This window comes from Haplochromis burtoni, unplaced genomic scaffold (genome assembly GCF_018398535.1).
Source record: "Haplochromis burtoni strain Fernald_Lab_line unplaced genomic scaffold, NCSU_Asbu1 Contig_44, whole genome shotgun sequence".
Lineage (NCBI taxonomy): Eukaryota > Metazoa > Chordata > Actinopteri > Cichliformes > Cichlidae > Haplochromis > Haplochromis burtoni.
The window spans coordinates 2,625,369-2,646,222 of NW_024582405.1; the positions used below are offsets into that span (position 1 = coordinate 2,625,369).

At 42.2% G+C, this 20,854-nt stretch overlaps 1 protein-coding gene across 8 annotated transcripts in view; it reads right to left on the minus strand.

Moving 5' to 3' along the window:
• Window positions 1-757: 757 nt before the first annotated feature.
• shank3b (SH3 and multiple ankyrin repeat domains 3b) overlaps window positions 758-20,854 on the minus strand; it is a 66,622-nt gene continuing 46,525 nt past the window's right edge. For 4 of the 8 annotated variants that reach the window (XM_042220207.1, XM_042220206.1, XM_014333246.2 and 1 more), the window contains 13 exons: window positions 20,574-20,687; window positions 20,296-20,371; window positions 19,357-19,439; window positions 19,009-19,133; window positions 18,515-18,647; window positions 17,903-17,983; window positions 17,750-17,767; window positions 16,422-16,552; window positions 14,083-14,176; window positions 13,162-13,773; window positions 12,691-12,981; window positions 10,384-11,680; window positions 758-9,173 (listed from right to left, as the gene is read on the minus strand). In XM_042220207.1, the coding sequence (XP_042076141.1) occupies window positions 8,579-9,173; window positions 10,384-11,680; window positions 12,691-12,981; window positions 13,162-13,773; window positions 14,083-14,176; window positions 16,422-16,552; window positions 17,750-17,767; window positions 17,903-17,983; window positions 18,515-18,647; window positions 19,009-19,133; window positions 19,357-19,439; window positions 20,296-20,371; window positions 20,574-20,687 (3,650 nt within the window). In that variant the 3' untranslated portion in view covers window positions 758-8,578. Of the gene's footprint in view, window positions 9,174-10,229; window positions 10,274-10,383; window positions 11,681-12,690; window positions 12,982-13,161; window positions 13,774-14,082; window positions 14,177-16,421; window positions 16,553-17,749; window positions 17,768-17,902; window positions 17,984-18,514; window positions 18,648-19,008; window positions 19,134-19,356; window positions 19,440-20,295; window positions 20,372-20,573; window positions 20,688-20,854 lie in introns of all 8 variants that reach the window. The other 4 variants (XM_014333252.2, XM_042220205.1, XM_042220209.1 and 1 more) reach the window with 3 other exon arrangements.

Sequence of the window (20,854 nt, forward strand, 5' to 3'; positions counted from 1 at the left end):
TGCAGACAAGTTGGCGTCTTCCATGCAAATGAAAGGTGACTGCAGCATTTGGACTGCCAGCAACCACATTTTTCCTAGTGCTCCTATTTACCAATGGTTATGAGTCTCTCAGACTCTTGAGACAGCATTATACATTTCAAAATAGCAAACAAGTTAATGTCACATGGTTAACAGTCACATGACTGGAAACCTGAATCTTCCCTGATGTGACACCTATTGTTCAGGTGAGAGTAAAAAGGTCATGGAGCTGTGCTGACATCACAGTAAATCTTAGCCATGGAGTTACTCATACCTACCCTCCATATTTTCCATAAATCAAGATATAGCTACTTTTTGACAGCTGGCTAGCTAACCACATGATGTTTTCATGTCAGATGATATTTAAATATTTACTGTTAGTTTAAAAAAGGGAAGGAGTGAAGAAAGGGGAAGATGTCCAGGCAGAGTGCAGGAAGCTACAGAAGAGATGCGTCATCACAGGACAGACGGGATGAAATCATGACATCAAATCTTCTGTTAAAGGACTTTGTTATAAAGTTTGATGCTTTCATTATTCAGCTGTTAAACAGTTTGAACTTCTCAAATATTTTAAATATTTCAGGTTTAGTGTTTGTTTTAATATGAAGTCGGGTAGTAAATCATCATCAGCGCACATCTGAGGTGAAACTCATCAGTCATTAACTCGACTTCACACTTTAGTGGCCAGAGAAGGTCTGAGGTCATAAACCTGTGAAAGAAGCACACGTGAAGGCTGAGTGCAGTTTGTAATAAATGACAGTTTATTATAAAGATTACAATCTGTTGCGTTGCAGAGCTCATCAGTTGTCATCGTGTGCTCTTCGGTTTTTAGAAAAGGGAAGAAAAAACTACAAGTACACGCACACCACTCACTCCAGAAGAAACTACAAACATACTGTAAAAAGAGGAAGCTAGAAAGGGGGGGGGGGGGAACCATAAACTTATAAGCAGGTGGAGATTTAAGAGGAGGGGGAGGAGGGTTTCACACGCAGGTTAGAAAGCCAGGATTCTCAGCCAATCAGCAGGAAGCTGTAGATTATTTTCCAGTTTTCCATTTTGGCTCATTCTTTCAGATTTATCCTGCTTCTATTGATCAATTATCACTTTATCACACAGATTTGGAAGAATCTGGAAGTTTTTAAGTTATCGCTTCAACGTTTATCTGCAGCACCCCCTGCTGGGTGGCCTCTGGTTTCTACAGTTGTCTAACCCTAAGCAAAAGAAATTCTGTTCTCAACCAACTTTTAACCAACAAATATGTGAAGTGAACATTTATAAATGATGGCTTTCTATTCCCTTCTGTTTTTGGACTGTAAAATCTCTAAATAAAAACTTCTCATTTTTTTAAACACAAAAATGTAAAAATCTGAACTCTTGAGTTTCCTTACTCTGCCGTGGGCGTGAACGTTACTGAACTTTGTGTATTTTCTGACACTTCATGGACATGAACGCTGGTAAAAGAGACATGACCATCCCCAGCTACCGAACATCGAGGAACATAAATAATAAATATTAGAGGTTTAAACCACGGCTGAGGAGCTATGGTTTGATTTATATCCTCATTTTTCTCTTAGAGGAATTATTAAAAATCTTTTCATCACAGTCCTGATTATAACAGTCAAATATAAATGACATTGTTCTGATAGGTTTACAGCTCATATTTAACCCTTGAGTGACCAAGTAGTGCAAAGTGCAAAACTTTTGAGGCACTCACATATACATATGAATATGTGAGTGTCTATAAACCTTTGTCTGGTACTGTATATTAAAAAAATTAACTTGCAGGTATTTTTTAGAGAAATAAACAATCTGAGCTCGTATTAAATAGCACAAAAATCACGAGGCAGCTTTTTTGTGGTTTTCCGATTGACTTATTATCTTTGTAGATGGCCGGAACACGCAAACACAAACTGTAGAACCAAAAATGACCAAAAGTACTTGGACAGGGTTTTATCTTGTAGACTGAATAACACTGTAATCCAGCTCACTTCAGATGTATTTAAAGTTACTGAATGGGATGGTTTATGAGCCCCGCTCTTTATTAACATGTGATTTAAGGATATTTTTTAATTATAAAACTGCTATGCCAATATGAGTGTCAATAAATGGTATTAGTGAGAATTTGTTTTTGAGATTTAACAGACGCGTCTTTATTTATTGCCTAAGTAAAGTAAAAGTCATAGAAATGATAAAACTTTATTTGTATAATTACTGGCTTAATTATGGATAATTAATTATGTTCACACTGTGCGGTCTCAGTCTTTGTTCGGGGACGTCTTAAAACCATTAAAACACACACACAAAAAAAAATTCACATTTTTTCTTAAAAGAGTCCAAATCTAAACAGTTAGTGCAAAGTGGGATTCTGTAACTGAAATATAAGCACACATTACATCTTTGAGGCCGCAGGGACTGTGATTGGCTCTCGATAGCATCAGTTCCTCATACACGTTTCTGACTTTCCATCTGCTTTCAGTCACTTCATGGAAGAAACTCCACCACCAAAACACTAGCTGGTGGTTAAGTAGAGTGATGCGGGGCGCATCACACAAGTATATAAATGTTGTGAATGTTGTCAGTGACCTACGTACTCAGTTGCAGGCTGTGCATGGATTCAATGACTGAGGCCTCACAGGGTTAACTGAAAAAAAATGACTGGAGCTGTTGTAATGACATTAATATATTCAATGGTTTAATGAGGTGGTTCTGAAACCATAATGATGACAGTCAAATGACACGAAGCTGTGTTGAATAAGTAGAATAAGAGTGTGCTGATGCTCGTACGGTAACCTTTACGTAAACGTCTACTTGGATCTATTTTGTTGTTAATAACCAACAAAAAAAAGAAAGTTTGAAAAACAATAGTCTCACTGGGTGAGTAGAAGAATTGGTGCCACCTGCTGTTTAGCCCTACTTACATTTGATTGGCTCAAATAAGACAGAACTGATTAAATGTTGTCATTTCTGATTGGCTGAGAAGTCCTACGATGGGCGACTGACCTCATGTCAGGTGTAACAGAGCACAGGCGGGACCTGAGGTCGCTGATCTGCTTCCAACCTGCTTCACTGACTCATTCTGCGCATGACTCTGTACAGTAGACTATCAGTAGTCCATTATAATATATACTACACATGTACAGAATACCTGACTCAAGTGATATTCTCTCAGTGTAAGCAGCCACACTGCAGGACTCTGAGCAGCAGATTAAACATTCAAAGACACTTTTGGTCCAGACCGGTTTGGCTAATCGATAAAACCAAAGGAAGCAATAATGATGACCCGAACTGAGTTTTTGTAGCTTTCCACACAGACTGTCCACTGATTCTCTTTTTATTGTGTTTTATTTTAAAGCATTTCTGCAGAGCATCTTTCTCTGCTCAGTCTGCGCACAATAAGTACAACATCAATTGAGAGAAGCAAGAAAAGAATCAGGTACTAGCCATTTTCTTTTCTCTGCCACTTCTGTTTTTTGTTTTGTTGGTCACATTTTTTCCAGTGTTATTTCAGACTAGAGTCATTACAGTCTAGTCTGGATAACCAGAAACAGAAAGTATAGGCCTGATTTCCAGGATGTCTGTCGCAAGAGGAAAAATTACAAGAAGCCAGACTTTGGTCATCTGATTTCCCATCAGATGTGTAGCTTTATTTAAGTAGAACTGAAGGTTAAGATTGGATGAACCCAACGCAAAAATATCCTGAACTTAAGCAGAATTTTATTTTATAGTGTATTCAATTCAATTCAGTTCTATTCAGTTTTATTTATATAGCATTAAATCACAACAACAGTCACCTCAATAATGTAAGGTAATAGTACTGGTGAGTGTTTCTGTGGACAAAAACACCGTTAATTTATTGTATATTTAAATGTACGCACGTTTGATTTCTTCATTGAAAAAAATGAAACCTGGTTTAATTGAAACTTGCACTGTTTCCAGATGGAGCTCAGTGTAGCTGCTTACAAGCTCTGAATATCTCATTAGATTAAAGACTTCATAGACTACAGCCTACCAAAATATTACTTTTTTAAATAAACTTTGTCTACTTTGTATTTTACACTATAGCTACATTTTATTCTACCATAATATATATTATACAGACCATATAGTCTACTGTAATGTGCTGTAAATAGTCTGTACATTCTATATTATTTTGTCCATAAAAGCATGTCAACATCAACTTGTAGAACTTTGGAAATCATGACTGCAGCTCGGCAGGTTGTTTGGGAACTGGACTTGGAAGGAAACGAGACAGAAGCAGTCGATCTACTGCGAGAACAGGCACTGAAACTTTGATTGTGCTTTAGAGGGCGGCAAACGGAGGGATTCTTTTTTAAACCAAATTCAAATATTCAGAAAAGAAGGGGGCGATGTGACTTTAAGAAAATGTCTGAAATAAAATTCTATTCAAGTCTCCAGTATGTAAAGAACGCTGGTTTATAGGTTGGAGAAATCCAGTTTCCACCCACTTGCTGTTAATGTGCAAATGTAGAAAGCCAGTGAAATAAAACGGAGGCTGTTTGAGTTGTACTCAGGACTGCTCTGTTTTAGTTTTCTGAATACAACACTACACTGTGTACATAAGCTAGAACATTGACTTTTACCTTGTGATGGAGCTAGGCTAACAGTTTCCTCCTGCTTCCATGCTTTGTGCTAAAACACAAAGCTCTGAATAAGTCTGTTTTCTCAGGGCAAGAGGTCAAAGTGATGGATTATAATAGTATCATTATTAGTGCTGTAGTAAAATATGAAACCTTTACTTATTTTGTTGTCATCTGTCTGATGTTGTGATGTTTAATGTGTGTATATAAACACATAATGAGGTAAACATGAGTAGAAGTAATCCCTGTGAGCCGAACACTTGGCCTTCAGAGTACACCTCACAAGCACTGGATGCCGCCCCTCGGCAGGCTTCCAGAAGTTAGCCAATAAGAGCAAAGTAGGCTGTCAAGGAAAGAGCCCGAAGATAAATTGGCTTGTTTCAGACAGGGTGAACTGAGGGCCTGTATAAAGACAGGAATGTTACTATGAAGATTATTTGAACTTTGACCTGTACAAAGCTACTCTGATCTAGCGCCAGTATAAAAATATAAAGGTCCCCTTTAACGGTGCGTTCACAACAAACGTGAAGCAGAGTTTTCACACGGTACGGATACGATCAGTCTGTTTAATAATACAGGCAAATCCACATTTGCTCGCATGAGAACCCATCAGCGGTGATCCTCTGCTGATACCAGTGAGATCAGAAATGAGGGAGGAGCTTATCGGCGCTGGTCGAGAACAGCTGGAGCTGAAAGGTTCGACTTTGCTTTTAGACAAAGAGGGAAAAAAAGGAGCGAGCTCGGAGGAAACGGAGTGTAAACTGTGAGGATGCGTTTCTGGAACTTGTTTCCAGCTTCGTCTTTATCCCGCTGGCTGCTCGGTGAATATTCACAGGTCTCCAGTGTGGCTGATTCCACGGGAGGTGAAACTTTGCTTCACATTTGGCGTGAACGACACATCAGGATAAAGTGCGCCAGCCGGTTTCCATAAACTCTAACTTAGATAGCTTCCTGTAATTTTGGACAGTATCTCCAACTACATGAATTCTTTCAGCTTCTTTGTGATTAGATTCCACAGCAGGCAGATAAATGACTTATTTACATTTATTAGCAGCATATAAACATGTAGTTAATATTTGTAGTGTGTCATATATGTCCAGAGGTTTGTTCCAACTCAAATTGAGCTTTTGAGGAGCAACTACAACTGCAAGCAGAAGATTTTCTGTTATTTCTGGTGACGTGATGGCAAAAACTGCAATCCCGACTATTTTGATCAGCCGTGATCATAATTTGATTTAAACTCGATTACTTTGGAAACATCATGGATTTATTGAGTATTTAAACCCAAAATGTTTCAGAAATTTTCGGTTCATTTGAGTCTCCTTTCCTGTTATCTGAGATTACATTTTGAGTGACAGCTCTACAGATCAACATTTCTTTTTGTTTGCTTGATTAAATTGAATCCATCCAAATGGTGAAATATATCTTTATAAGAGTCCTGGTAAGTTTCCTTTAGGGGAAGGCGCTAAATCTCCAGAAAAGCCATATCTTACACTGCTTATAATATCGTTCCCTGTTGCCTATCCATCTAGTGGCGCTAATACTTTATTACAAGTTCATATACTGCTGGTAAGTGTAAATATACATTCAATTTAATTAATTGCAAGAGAGTGATCTAGAGTCTGCAGCTGTGTTGGATACTGAAACTGCACAAAAATCCTTCACCTCTGCACTTTAACTGTGACTTAACATAAAAACGTTTCACGGTGAAAAATTAAATAAGATGAAGTAGAATTAAAATGAATGGATGTTAAGTCTTACAGGGGAACTCTGATGTAAACTCTGCGGTCAGGAGGAAACCCCACATATGGCAGGGATGAAAAATCCCCAGTATGGCAGGGAGGAAACTCCATTTATGGCCTGTTCCTGAAAGTCGTTCTTTGATTAAATTTCGGGGGGCTAATTAATAGATATCAGGGTGAGGAAGATAAAGAGGGGAAGGAGGAAAGTATTTTCTGTACAGATGGCTTTAAACAAATAGCACCATGTACAGTAAGCCCTCAATAAGCAGGTTAGAAACCAGAGAGGTTTACAGTTGGAGCTCTGCTGCAGCTCTCCCTGAAACACATAGCACATCAGCACAAAGTCACACTCATTGACAAATCATTATGAATTCCAAAAACATCATCGAGATGACCTTGAAATTCAACTCATTGTCAAATCATAAGGAACTCAAAATCATTTTCCGGACTATTATAAACTCATCACCACCACATTATTGTTACTTGTTATTCATAAATTCTAAATGATCAGCTTTAAGATAGTATGAACTCAAAAATTAACACAAACTCGTCATGAGTGATTATTTGGGAAAACAAAAGTTAAGTCACAAGAAAAGGACGGACAAATATCCTCAGCTATAATTTCCTGGTGTTACAGTAGAGACTCCCAGTAGCTTGCCAGTCATCCAGCTCCGCTAGCAAAGGTCCAGCTAAACTCGTCTGGGGAAGCAGAACGGCACGAGGACACGACCCGTCTCGATGTGTTTGTAGTCGGATTGTCACATCAGCTCTTTGATCATCATTAGAGGCTGGCAGCAGAGCTGTTTGTAATGGTCCAGACCCGAATTCAGGTAATGGTTTCATAGCTGATGTTTCCAGATGTTTGAGTGTTTACTGTCCATCAAAAACTGTAACAACAAGCAACTGTTTGAATTTAAGCTGCAGCTTATAGTCTTCAAGAATCGTAATACACCATAAATTTTATTAACAGCTACTGAGTAGTTACCTTTGGATTTAAAAAAAAAAAATGGCCACTCAAATCTCTCGTAGCTTAAGAGCAGAGTCGTGTTGATAAGATTTTTCAGTTCCTTTCATTGTTCTGCCTTTCTCAGATGCACTGACTGTTATTTTTCATTTTTAAATCCTGGCTGTACAGAAGCAGCTGTTTCATAAGTTACATCACGGTCAGGGAAACTTTGATGGTTCCCAGTTTGTTCACATTGTGGGACTGACTGGTACATTTTAATTCTAAGTATAGTAAAATTTAGTGGCTTGTAGTGAAATTGTATGCTGGAGAAGATTCTGCTTTTATAGGTAATGTTATCCCAGCAATTGGAAAGACTAGCAAACATGCTATCAGAGAACACTGACAAATCTGTCGCAGTGTAAAACCGAGTCCAGCTGACAAGATTTAGTCAGTTCATTTGGTTGTTTCAATAGTTCAGCGACCAGTTTTCACATGTCTGTCATCGATATTTTCTATTAGTGTCTTCTGACATTTTATAATTCCCAGTTAAATGACTGAGTGTCCATGTCTGGGAATGTTAAATGTTTTAGTGTTTTTTGTTGGGGGTTTTTTGACAAAAAGAAAACTGTTTTGGACTAATACTGAGGTGGCGTATTTGAAAAAAAATTATTCTCTGATCTTTAATATTCTGGCAAGCATGGACTTATTTTCAACCCCAAATGAAATACTGCAGTTGAACCTCATGATTTTCCTCATGACCACCTTTGTTGGTATCAGATTTTTAATTTGTCTCTTAATCATTCATCACTGTACATAAATAAAAAAGGATTCAATTTCTCATTTAAAATATTAGCCTATAGTTCATTTGACTTAAAACTTTTGGTATAATCAAGAACATTGAGTTAACACAATGTTCAAGATTATTAAAAACATGCCATGCACATTTAATTTCATGTTAATTTTGTTTTAAATGAATCTACGCAACCATAAGTCAGTCATAACTCAGTGTGAAGTGTTTGGTTTGGTTGGGAGTTTTTATGGGGCATGCAGACATTAACAGGCAAACGAAACATCAGAGGTCTGCAGCTGCTACCAGTCCTTATGTTGCTGATCAAAGAGCTGATAAACCAGAAAACTTCTGGTCTAAGGTCTAAATATTCAGTCACTGCTAAGATTATTCAATTCAAAGAGATGGCCTACTGTCTGACCAGAGGTCAGGGGGTCTGAGGTTACAGTTTAGGATATCTAAGAGGTGAGTGGTCAGAGGTGAGGGGTCAAGTGGAACCATCCAGCAGCTGTCGGAGTGCCCTCTCAATGTTGATCCGGTGTCCCAGCCTGGTGACTCCCAGCTCCACGTAGTCCTCTTTGGTGAGGGCAGGGAGATGGGAGCCTTCAATCTCGTGGTCCTGGAAGCGCTGGCGGTGTTCGGCCAGACCCACGCTCTCCAGCCAGTCACCCACATCGTATTTATTCCACAAGTTGAGGGGCCGCTGCCTCCATGGTCGTAGGGACAACAAGGGCCCGCTGAGGACCGGGGAGGGGCAGGGCGAGGCATGGGGTGAAGGGGAAGGGGAACGGGATCTGGTTCGTGCACTGGCGCTTCGCATCACAAACCGAACCTCCTTTGGTTCTGAGGGGAGGCTGAGACTGGAGGACTTTAGGATGGTTAGACCGCGACCTGAGCTCAGATCTGGCCTTTCAGAGCAGGGGGCGGTAGTGGAGGGGAGTCCCACTGACCTATCAGAGGGCGAGGGAGAAGGAGAAGGGCTCCGGCGAGTGACAGGGTAGCGACTTCCAGGTCGGACTGTATAGGAGGCACCATATCCTCTCTGGGAGATGGTGTGAAGTTCACCGAGACTGGAGAACAACCTGCAACACAGCAAATAGAATGTTTAGTTATGAGTTAAACACAGTGTAAATGATCCTTTGTTAAGCCTTATAATCATTAGTTACAGCTTCCTGTCAAGTATTGTATTCTTATGTGAAAGTTGTGGCAGATAAATTGTACATTATTCTTTTCAAATTTTGAAACAGTTGTTGAAGAGAACACCCTGCATTTTGACTGTCTAGATAAGAACCTTTGGTTCTGCAGGACTTTGGAAAACTACTTCAGGCTTCTTTCTGTTGAAAAACTGGGGCTAAAGCTGGGCAAGCAATTTCATATCTTTGCTAATACTGATCATGTTGTACAGTCATGAAAATTAATGTGTGGCATTGTTTCACTGGAAGATAAACCGTCAGATCACATCGATAAACCATTTTAACATAACTTGGTTTGGTTGTTTACATTTCTGTACAGAATATATGAAGATGGCTGTGTTTCTTGTGCTACCCACAAGAAACACAGAGATTAGGGTAAGATAAAATGTCCAATTGATGCCTTGTCAAAGGCCAACATCCTATCATGTTTCGTGGAGTACCTCAAGGCTCTGGTCTAGGTCCTTTTTATTTTGCTAAGTACCTTAGAGTTATGTCTTAAGCTAGGCTATCTCCTTCTTCTTAGTAAGTAATCTGTCTTAGATCAAAGTACATTAAAATACTGTTCAAAGTACTCCTTAGTGTCTGCCTGTCTCTGTCCTAGCCCCACTCTTAGTTTTGGTGTATATTAGGTTTAGTCCTAGCTCCTCTTCTATTTTTGTGATTTGAAAATGATAACAGAAGCTATTCCCCCCAAAAACTTCCTGTACAACTTCAAGATATAAACAAATACAAGGCTTGACAGGGCTGTTGTGCTCTGTTATGGTTGCTGAGCACTAAAAAGATTATTCCTTTCAGGTGATGTGGTTATCAAAGATTTCCCTACTTTAGTTCAAAAGACAGATGGGAGAGTAATTTGAGATATTTAGTAGTTAGTCAAGGGTGGTGCATGTTAGTCAGCTGTTAGCTGATGAAAGCCATCTCTTGGTAATAACAAGAAATGTTTACCAGAGATTAAAACCTACGATTTACTCTCCCCACTGTCCACACATCTGGAACAATACAAATAACAGACTGTTACAAAACATCTACTCAAGCAAACACACTGCATGACTGCCAGATCAACAGCACACCACACCAGTATTTACAATATTTGATGTACCTGGCACCTCCTACTGGTGACCTTCGACCTGGATCGAGGGGGCTTGGCTCCTCCCCCAGAGAGTGGCTATCTTTGTTGAGCAGCTGTAGCCGATTGGCTAGATCCAGTCCAGACCCCGCTCTGCCACTTAGCTCTAGTGCAGAAGCTGACCGGCTTGTTAGATCCACAGCTGAGCCGGATCCCTGGCCTCCCAAGGCTGCTGGACGCCCCCCCCCTTCCTCCGGACTGAGGCCCCGTCGATCTTGATCCCCACCCCCCCACAACTTAGACCTCCTTTGAAACAAATAGCGTGGCTGTCGGCCTCCGCCACTGGTGGGAGAGGAGCAAAGTGGGGAGGAGGGGGAGGATGATGATGCAGCAGATGGGAGGAGCTCACTGTCTGACGACTGCTTTAATAGGGGGTCCCGGAGTGCAGAACGTCCTCGACCGATAGGTGAACGAAGGCGAGGCTTCAAACCTGATGGGGAAACGGCGGTGGATGAAGGAGATGGGTGAGTAGCAGGTGGGGAAGATGGGGAAGATGGAGCAGGAGGAGAAGCCAGGGTGATGGAGGGTGGAAGGGAGCTTGGGGAAGACGAGCTATCATGAAGCCTTTCATCACCTCCTTCCTCCTCATCTCCTCGTCTACCCAAAGATTCAGGACCACTCTCTCCTCCCCCTCCCTCTCCACCTCGTCGTGGCAACAAGGTGAGAGAGGATGGGGGAGGAGCAGCAGGAGGGCTGCTAAAGCCAGGAGGGGGAGTCACCAGACCAATTCTACGCAGCTCCTCCCTAGTTTCCTCATCGCTGGATGATAACAAGGCAGGTGGGAGTGTCACTGTGTAAGCCCCTCCCTCCTCCTCTGAACTGCCCACTGTGAGGCTTCTACGTCTATCAATCAGAGGAGAATGAGCCTCATTGGCCAGTGGTGGCAAAGGGGAGGGTCTCCAGCGCTCAGGGGAGGGTGCGGCAGGTGATGTCACTCCTCCTTCTGTTTCTGGGCGCTCAACTTGTCCATCTGGGAAAAGGGGTGGGGTTATGCGTTTATGCCTTAACTCAGGACTCGTTTGGGGAGTGGTGCGTTTGGTCCGCTGCTCAGGGCTTGTCTGAGGAGTGGTGCGCTTTGATCGTGGCTCAGGACTGCTTTGTGGGGTGGTGATGGGCGTTCGCTTGTGTCTGCCCTCAGGACTGGCAGCCGGGGTGGGGATTGGTGTGGTGGAGGCAGAAGCGTGTTTAGTTCGAGGCTCAGGGCTCGGTGTGCGGGCGGTGAGCGCTCGTTCTCTTGCAGCAAGTGCCAGGGCGAGTGGAGAGGACGGGTCTGAAGACAAACAACACAAGTGAGAATAAAAATCCATCCAGACAAAAACTTGAATTCCAAGGTTCAGTATATTGTCAAGGTCTAGGATCTTACCTAGGTTGTGTTTTGTTTTGCAATATCTCTTAATATTCTATCTTATGTTTTCTGAAGTCGCTAGCTCTGTCCCGGGTCCTGTTATATTCTGTAAAGTGGTTTTCTTTTGAGTTGCCATCTACTATGCACAGTACACAAAGGCCCTGTCTGTTGTCCTCAGTCTTAATGCCTTTACTTTGTCTGGCCATTTCATGTTTTGTTGAGAGCCTCAACACTGTGTTCTAGGTTGTGTTTTATTTTGGGGCGATCGTGGCTCAAGAGTTGGGAGTTCGCCTTGTAATCGGAAGGTTGCCGGTTCGAGCCCCGGCTTGGACAGTCTCGGTCGTTGTGTCCTTGGGCAAGACACTTCACCCGTTGCCTACTGGTGGTGGTCAGAGGGCCCGGTGGCGCCAGTGTTCGGCAGCCTCGCCTCTGTCAGTGCGCCCCAGGGTGGCTGTGGCTACAATGTAGCTGCCATCACCAATGTGTGAATGTGTGCGGGAATGGGTGGATGACTGGATGTGTAAAGCGCTTTGGGGTCCTTAGGGACTAGTAAAGCGCTATATAAATACAGGCCATTTACCATTTGTAAAGTGTTCTTCTACTACGTGGAGAACATTAAGATCTTGTTTGATACCTTCTTCAGCCTTAACACTTTTTCTGGCCTGGGTTGTTCCCCACTAGTGTTTTGCGGAATACCTCCTTAGTTTTAAAATCTCTATTTTTTTATTTATTTTCTTTACCGGTACCGCAAGGTTTTACCTGTATACCCCTTTTGATCTGTCAAGCACTTCAAGACTCTACTATTCTTTTCTATTCTAAGCTTGAATTGAATAAAACTAACTTTTCCAGAGGTGATTATTGTTATTAACCCATACAAAATGTGGCAGCCTGATTCTCATTGAGAACATTCATTAACTCTGTGCTGTCAGACAGACCTAGAGGTTTCCCTGTCAGTGGGTGGAGGAAGGTATGAGGCGTCGGTGAAGGTGACAGGACCGGAGCTGGAGGGGGAAGCTCGCCGAGGTCATCCATCGAGTGGCTCTGCGTCAGAAGAGGCGGTGCCTGATTTTCGGACCCCGCTCCCTCCACTGACAAGAAGAGAGACGACCGGCGACCCTGAACTCGAGCACGCTCTGAAAGAACCTGCTGCTGGTACAGCTCAGCCCTGCTGGGGCTGCTGGGTCCACCTCCTTCTTTGGATGAATCGTGATCTTTGATCCCAAGACCTGGAAAATGTAAATATTAGGAGTCTATTTTTCTTTTGTTTTGGTGCCTCAGCCTAATTTTATTTTAAATATAATTAAAAAATAAGCAAACACGAGTCATGGTTCTCTGAACAACATATCCAATCATGCACTTAGGATTGAGACAAACATGCCACAGACATCAGACAGAAAAATGCTAACCCTGCTCTTCAACAGGTAGTTGTTTCAGTAATGGTGACTTCCTCCTCTGGGGTTTGGTAGGCGGAGCCTGTTGTCCCACATTAGCATAGGGGTTTTCTATTGCTCTTCCCCGACGCCGCGACAGAGGTGAGTGGCCAAGGGCGGGGCTAGTGCTGTGCAGAGACAGCGTAGATGTGTGTGTCGCGGTGTGAAGCGTGTGTGTGGCGGTGTGTGTGGCGGTGTGAAGTGTGTGAGTAGCAGGGGCACCGTGAGCATCAGGCTGCAGTGGTGGAGGCGTGTCCTGCAGGATGATCATGGACCTTGCTTTCCTCTGCCGCTCGGCATGGGTGTGGCTCCTCGTTGGTGAATCTGAAAGCTCCTGAAGCCTTGGCTCTGCCCCTGGCTTGAAACTAGAGCGGGTCAGTCCATCTCCTCGTGCTGGAGGAGGAGGAGGGAGAAAAGAGGGAGGAGGGCCAGAGTCGAGTATGAAGAGCGAGGAGGTAGAGGATGCAGAGGGTGGAGGAGGCGGTGCTGTCTGAGGAGGAGGAGGGATGAAGCTGTCTGTCAGCGAAGAGCTCCGTGGAAACCGACTTTCATTGATCAGAGCTGTGATTCTGTCGTCGTCCGGTGTGCCTGTTGTAGTAACAATGAGATGTCAAAATAAATCGACCACACCGATTGGTCTTACGAAGAGATCTTATGTCTGCATTGGATCAATGAATTAAAGTTCTTGGTATAAAGTTATCTGTGGTGTTAGCTAGCTTGAAACCAGTCTGCCTATTACAGCAGCACTATGATGATTTGGCTTTCTTCTTGGGTCATAAAATGGGAAGCCAATGATGCCTCGACTTTCCTATTTCCTGTACTCTTATGCTCAGCCAGTGACATATTTTACAAAATGTGAGCCTATGAGATAGTTTGGCATAATGCCACATTTCTCACCAAAACTCTTGGTTCTGGACATCCCTCTGGGTAAAGGCATGGTGCTCTTCTCTGGAGCTGAAGGGGGCACCAGACCCTGACGCTCAAACAGCGACTACAGACACAAACAACATAAGGTTTTGTCAAAAATCCAAGAATTAAGATATTTATTTGCTTTTCTATGCTAACAACTATGTACTTTTTACATATGAAGTCAGTACTGCCATGAAGTAAATAAACCCAGTTTATTTTCCTGGGCAACCAGGGTAAATGTTCAAACAAAGGTGGTTATTGGCTCAATAAATCAACCCAGGGTTTCTCAGTCAGCTGCTTATACTCTTAAATAAATCTGTTGCTTAAATGCTTAAATACTCAGTACTTTTAAGAAAAGTAACAACCCCAACGAGTAAGTATTCTTATGGTGTCTGTGATCTCAACCACATCCTTTAAAGTACAGGTGTTTTCCCCTTTCTCAGCAAAAGTGTTCAAATCAGTCTTTGGACAGAAATACTTATTAGTCACAATGTTTTTCTTTTTACCATCCACCATCTCTCTCTGGCAATGCCAAACAGATTATTCTGCTACTGACATTCAGGTGCCTGACCTGTGCCTGATTAGCAATACCTCTGAGCATGAACCCGGCTACAAACAAGCCATATTTGACTGATCTGCACAGAGACCGTTCCACCGATTTTAAAATGTTTACCGTGACCAAATCTATTTCCAGTAAGTAGCGACCAGTTCAGCTAAAATAAATGCTTGTTTATTATAGAGATGGTCCGATTCGATATTACGTATCAGTATCGGTCCAATACTGACTTAAATTACTGGATCGGATATCGGAGAGAAATAAAAAATGTAATCCAATCCATTAAATATCAAAAAAGCACCTCACAAAACTTGCCACATAGCATAACCCAGCTCATAGCCTTTACACATCGGAGGAGCATGCGTCTCACGATAGAGCGGCTGTGGCGTGTGAGACCTATTGGCGGACTGGTTGAGCATTTGGAGCCTCGCTACTGCTTCCAAACCGGCATTTAAAGGTATCCCAGAGAAGTAAAGCAAGTGTGTAAGTTCATCTCTGAATGTCTGTAAAGCATTCCCAGCGAATGCTGGGAGCGACTGCCTCTCTCTCTCCCTCTCCTGCTGCTACTTCAATCATGAAACTAATCAATGATCAGCTGATCTGACGCAAGTCCCGTCTCTCTTGTTTGTTTATCGCCCACTTTACGCCAGAAAGAGGAAACAGGCGGATAAACAACAGCGGCACGTTTAAGCTGGAGAAGCTGTTGTTAGGATTTATTTAATATTACTTTCTACACCAGGATCCTTTTCTATGTAGCTGACAGCTGGTAACTGTGCAGGGGCGGATCTAGCAAAGTTTTGCCAGGGGGGCAGGTAGGGCATTAACAGGGAAAGGGGGGCACAAAAACATACTTTTCTTTCTTATTGTCATGTCTAGCTTTTAATTAGTCCTGTCAGTGTTAACCTCGTTAAAATTACATCATTTTAATGAGGTTAACGCTGACAGCACTACTTTTAATAAATAATTATCTGAATCTTACAACCAAAGTTTTCATCTGATGTAAAATTTATAGAAATCCATTATTGTATATAGGAACATTTTATAGAAATTAAATTTATAACCTAGTAAGCTATAGTACTTTTTCCTTTGGGAAGGTACCATCTGTGCAGTCTGCAATTCTGTTGAAGAAAGATGTTGAATCTATTTAATTATTGTAGAAAAATTATTGATTTCTGTGCATTTTTTTTTTTTACACTTGCATTAAATTACAGTTAAGCATTATGAGGCAGAGGGTTGGGGATGGTTCCCTGTGGGGTTTTTTTGGAGTTGACAACCCTATTAGTTAGGTTGTTTAATATTTCCACTAAGTACTCTTTAAAATACCAGAATAGGGAGGATAATGTAGGTTTAAGTTTATTAGATTGGTCAGTATTGCTGATGTATGAAATATTTTCGGTGTAGTGTATAACAGAATCGCTTTAGTTTTGTTTGTTTTTTAAAACTTGAGTATGAACTTATACAAAATGCAGCAAGATATTTAAAAAAAACATTTTATTGTTTATAAAATACGCTATATCGGATTTATATCGGTATTGGCAGATATCCAAATTTATGATATCGGCATCGGACATAAAAAAGTGGTATCGTGCCATCTCTAGTTTATTATTTGATGTTATGGGGGCTTGAAGGCTTTGAGAGAAGAAAATCTGATTAGTCTGTGTGCAGGTAAACACTGAGCTGTGAAAGCCTGCGACTCAGGAATCTCTGATTAAAAATCATCCTCTTGCTACGGTTGCTATGTGTTTATCCCATTAGCTCAACCGTGTCTTACATTGATCTCTGCCTGTGTGATACGCCGGCTGGTTGGCCTCTGCTTCACCGTCGCCGCCCTGAAGTCATCTGATGGGCGGCCCCTCAAGACGACTTCCTGTTGACTTCCGGCCAACATCTCATCCAGTTTCTCTGGAGCGACAAAAAGGAACATGAACAGACTCCTAACAAGACATGATTAAGCATCCGGTACATGACCACACCACTGTGAAAGTTTCCAAACAGCGTGACAAACACTGTGGCGAAATCATGACATCAGAGCTACATCACAACATCAGTCACCAGGGCTGCAGCAGGACTTCACGCAAAACAACTCTCAAAAGTGTCAAAATAGACAAAAAAGGTGTTTCAATTTAAAAGCACTTAGAAGAATCAAATTCCAAACTCAAGAATCACCGTGTTACTCTTTATTTTTTTTTTTAGGTTTTTCAAGCATCATTTTTTTGTAGCATCCCCCCCTTTTGGGAAAAACAGGGGTCAGGGGGTAGATGAACTTATATCAATGATGCCTTAAAAAAATGGACGCCTCAAATAAAAACCGAACATGTGCTGTTTGTGTGTAATTGTAGAAGCTATACACGATTCAGCTACAGCCCTGAAAAGTCGCGACATCAATGGAAAACATCAGCTGCTTTTCCACCTAACATTCCAGGAGATAAAATTAGGCCAAAGTGTTGGCCCGAATTCCCCAATATCCTAACTCTGTGTCTTCTTGTCTCCTCTGTCATCCACCCTGTGCCCTTAAAATCAGCTTTGTTGTGCTTCGATGAAGGCTGGTCAGGTGACTAACTTTGTGGGTTTCACAAAGTCCCCATCTGGGCTGGGAGGAGTTATGTTCGTGCTAATGTTCTGAGTATTTGGGGGATTAGTGTCACTTGGAGGCACGGCTTCATCTTTTGGTTGTGTGTGTGGTCAGAGGCGCTAAATTTGTTCGTAAATCCCCGAAACATGTAAGTGCGACAAATATGCAAAAACCCCTAAGAAATCAGGAAGGGGACAAACAGTGTTTCACTGCACTGCAGGGTGGGCTGCTAAATATTTGTCAGACTGCGACTCTGACGGAGACCTCATCTTTAAACCATCACTCAGTCACCAGCAACCTGTCCACGGTCACTACACACAGGCGGGTATTTGGAGTTCCAGTGGATGTTCAGAGCTTGGTGTCATTGCTGTGCGACTGTGTCTGGTTAAAACTGTCTGCACAGAAATAACCTGGACTCTGGTGGAAATGCAGCTGATGACATCACTGCGACATCATGCTAACAGATTGCAAAGACAAATGTCACCGCAGGGTCACAACACGATGACCGTGAGGTCGATGTGACTCACCGAAGCGTCTCCTCCTGGCTGCAGACAGAGCAAAGGTCAGCAACACACACCGCTACAGTCTAACTGTGTGTGTGTGTGTGTGTGTGTGTGTGTGTGTGTGTGTGTGTGTGTGTGTGTGTGTGTGTGTGTGTGCGTGTGTGTGTGTTTGTTTACCTATCTCCTCCAGGTCAGCCGTCATGGACTTGGATCGCAGGGTCAGGGAGGTGCTGGGGGCTCGTTTTGGAGGGGGCGGTGCTACGAGGCAAGATTGCATATTAGTGGTACACAGTGTGTGTGTGTTGGGGGGTGGGGGTATTTTGGTCTACAGCACTTATAAAAAGAAAGAGCGCTGAGATAAGTTTCCCTGTAAAGAGTCACATGTTCACAGATAGCCGTCATGTCACTGACATGTCAAATACACAGAAGCTCCAGTGAGCACGTGCAGCTGCCTGCTCGCTAACTAAACTTGAACTGCGTCTTGTATTTATACAATGGTTTGACTGTTACATCTATAATTACATCTTGATTTGTTTTGATTATTTATTGAAACAAGGGGGTAAAACTAAAATAAAACTTTATTCTTCCCAGTTCATTTTTATTTTTCTTATTTAAATGTTATCAGAACTGAATAAAACCCAATTTATATGACACCTAAGTTATTGTATTGTAGTCCTTTTTAGGCCTGAAAAGATTGACTTTCTTTGCTTTAAATCACTGTACTAACTGTACACTGTTGTGTACCAACAAAATCAAATCTTACTAAGACTGGACAGCAGGTGGCTCTACCTTTTTTTCTGATCAGGTTGGTTTCAGATTTCCTGGAAACTGAGACGACTTTCATCAGGAGGCGACTTCCTCCCTGCCGGATTAGAGAGACGACCTGTCGATGACCCACCTTCACCACGTTGGTACCGTTCACCTGGAGAAAAGACAAACAACTCAAGTCATAATGTTTTAAATGTTTCACGGGCCCAAACACAAAGATTCACAGCTTTTTGTCCCTGTAGGTGATTAAAAAGTAAAAAAAAACCCTGTTAAAACTGAGGTCAGAAAATATCAAGTTTCCATTTGAATCTTTTCTTTTCTGTTCACAGAGCGTGCTCATATGACAAATATGCTTGAGAATGATAAACCAACAAAAAAATATGAAAATAAAAAATAAGTTAAAAATAAAATGAATAAGAAACAAAATAAAGTATTGGAAAAAAACATGAAAAAATGTCAGTAAATGTGTCAGCTTACTGATGTCTACTTGAATATAAAATGAAGTCCGCTAGTACCTCGATGAGAAAGTCTCCGGTCCGTAGCCCCGCCCTCCATGCCACGCCCCCTTGGTCAACTGACTCCAGGTACTGAAGGGCGGGAAACGCCGGGGTTGGAGCGAACTCCTCGATGGGCGTCTCAGCTGGAAATGAAGAGAGAGCCGGTGAGTTAGGGAAGCTCCTCCCACCTCAGACTAGCGAGGGTTCAGTCCACGGACTGTGATTCTGCTTCCACAGGAAGCCAGACTCTGTGGACTGTGTAGGTGTCATGAAACACAGCAAGGAGCTTTTTTTTTTTTTTTTTTAAATCTCTCCTCCTCTTCCTCCAAACGCCCACCACTCCACTACCCGTCCCTCGGTTTCTACCTTTAGCTCCTCTGAGGACGAAGCCAAATCCTTCACTCTCCCTCTTCTGCAGCACGGCCGTCTTCTCCTCGATCACGTAATCGCTGAAACATGAAGAAAGAAACGAGGCTCACAAAGGATCCCTCCATCTTCTATTGCGCCTCCAAGGTTTGAACCACTTGATATGAAATTGCTTTTGAAGCATAACTACAGATGACGACGAACAAGTGATAATCGTTAAAACATTAAACTGTCCTCCACCAGCTTTTTGAGCCACGCTCTCAATGCTCTGCAGACATGAAATGAATGATTTATTAATAAAAGGTACTTTTTGTAAAAGCCTCAGCAAGGACAGCAGCTGAACATGACCTCTTCATCAGTGACCCGAGCTCAAATCTAAGTACAGTTGGCTCTCAGACAAAGTTTGGATTCAGAAGACAGACATTTTTTCTGCTTTCAGAATCAAAAACTTTCCTTTTTGATAAAGCTCACAGTTAGAGCCAGAGCAGGAGACCCTGCACCCTCTCTTAGTGATGGTGTTATATGAACAGCTCACTGAAAAAGGCCATAAACACTGATAACACACGAATCAGGGAGAACTTCACATTCACATAAATGAACATCTCTAAATGTTTATTAGTTCTTCCCCAGCCTGGCGTCTGTTTTCCGGCAACTGAGACAGAAAAGCTGAAAACATCAACAAGCGTCATCTTAAACATAAAAATTTCCTCTATAGTTTGAAACAGCCACGGTTGCTGAATCACCGGGTTACACCTGAGAGGGTCACCTGTCTCATTAGGTCTGTCACATGTTCATGCATGCAACAGAAGAATCTGCAAACAAAACCACTTTAATGAAGATGATCCTGATTCTGAAGAAAGTCGAACCTGCCATTGAGTTCCTATAGGAGGTGTAGTGGTGCTGTGTTACCTGTAGATGGTGTTAGTGGTGCTGTGTTACCTGTAGGAGGTGTAGTTGTCGTAGGATCCTACAGTGTAGTGTCTGAACAGTCTCTTGGTGCGGTCCTCTCGCGTCTCTGAAACATACGTGTTACATATGTATGTTACATAGCACATTATTTATTAAATATATCCCATCAGATGCTACCCATATGGTCGAGTAAATGAACGCAAAGTTAAAGTACTGATATATAAACAATGCTGCTTTCCCTCTGTGACGCACAGCAGCATGTTCTAGGCGCAGAGAAGACCCTGACCCTGCTGTGGATGTGTTTTTACCCAGTCTTGGGTCGTATTGTCTCATCTGGACTTCTTCCACACAGTCGGCAGGAAACCAGCCGGTTCGGCCTTTAACGCTTCCTTCCCAGAATCCTCCTTCACCGATAGAGAGAACTGTAAACACAGCACACACTCATTATCACCACCTCACACATGCGTTGCCTCTGTTTGAGCTCATTTTTGTGATGGAGGATTATTAATGTAGAACTATGCAGATATAAAGGTTTTTTAAATAAATAAATAACGTGAGGTCTGAATCTGATTATGGAAGTTTTGTATTC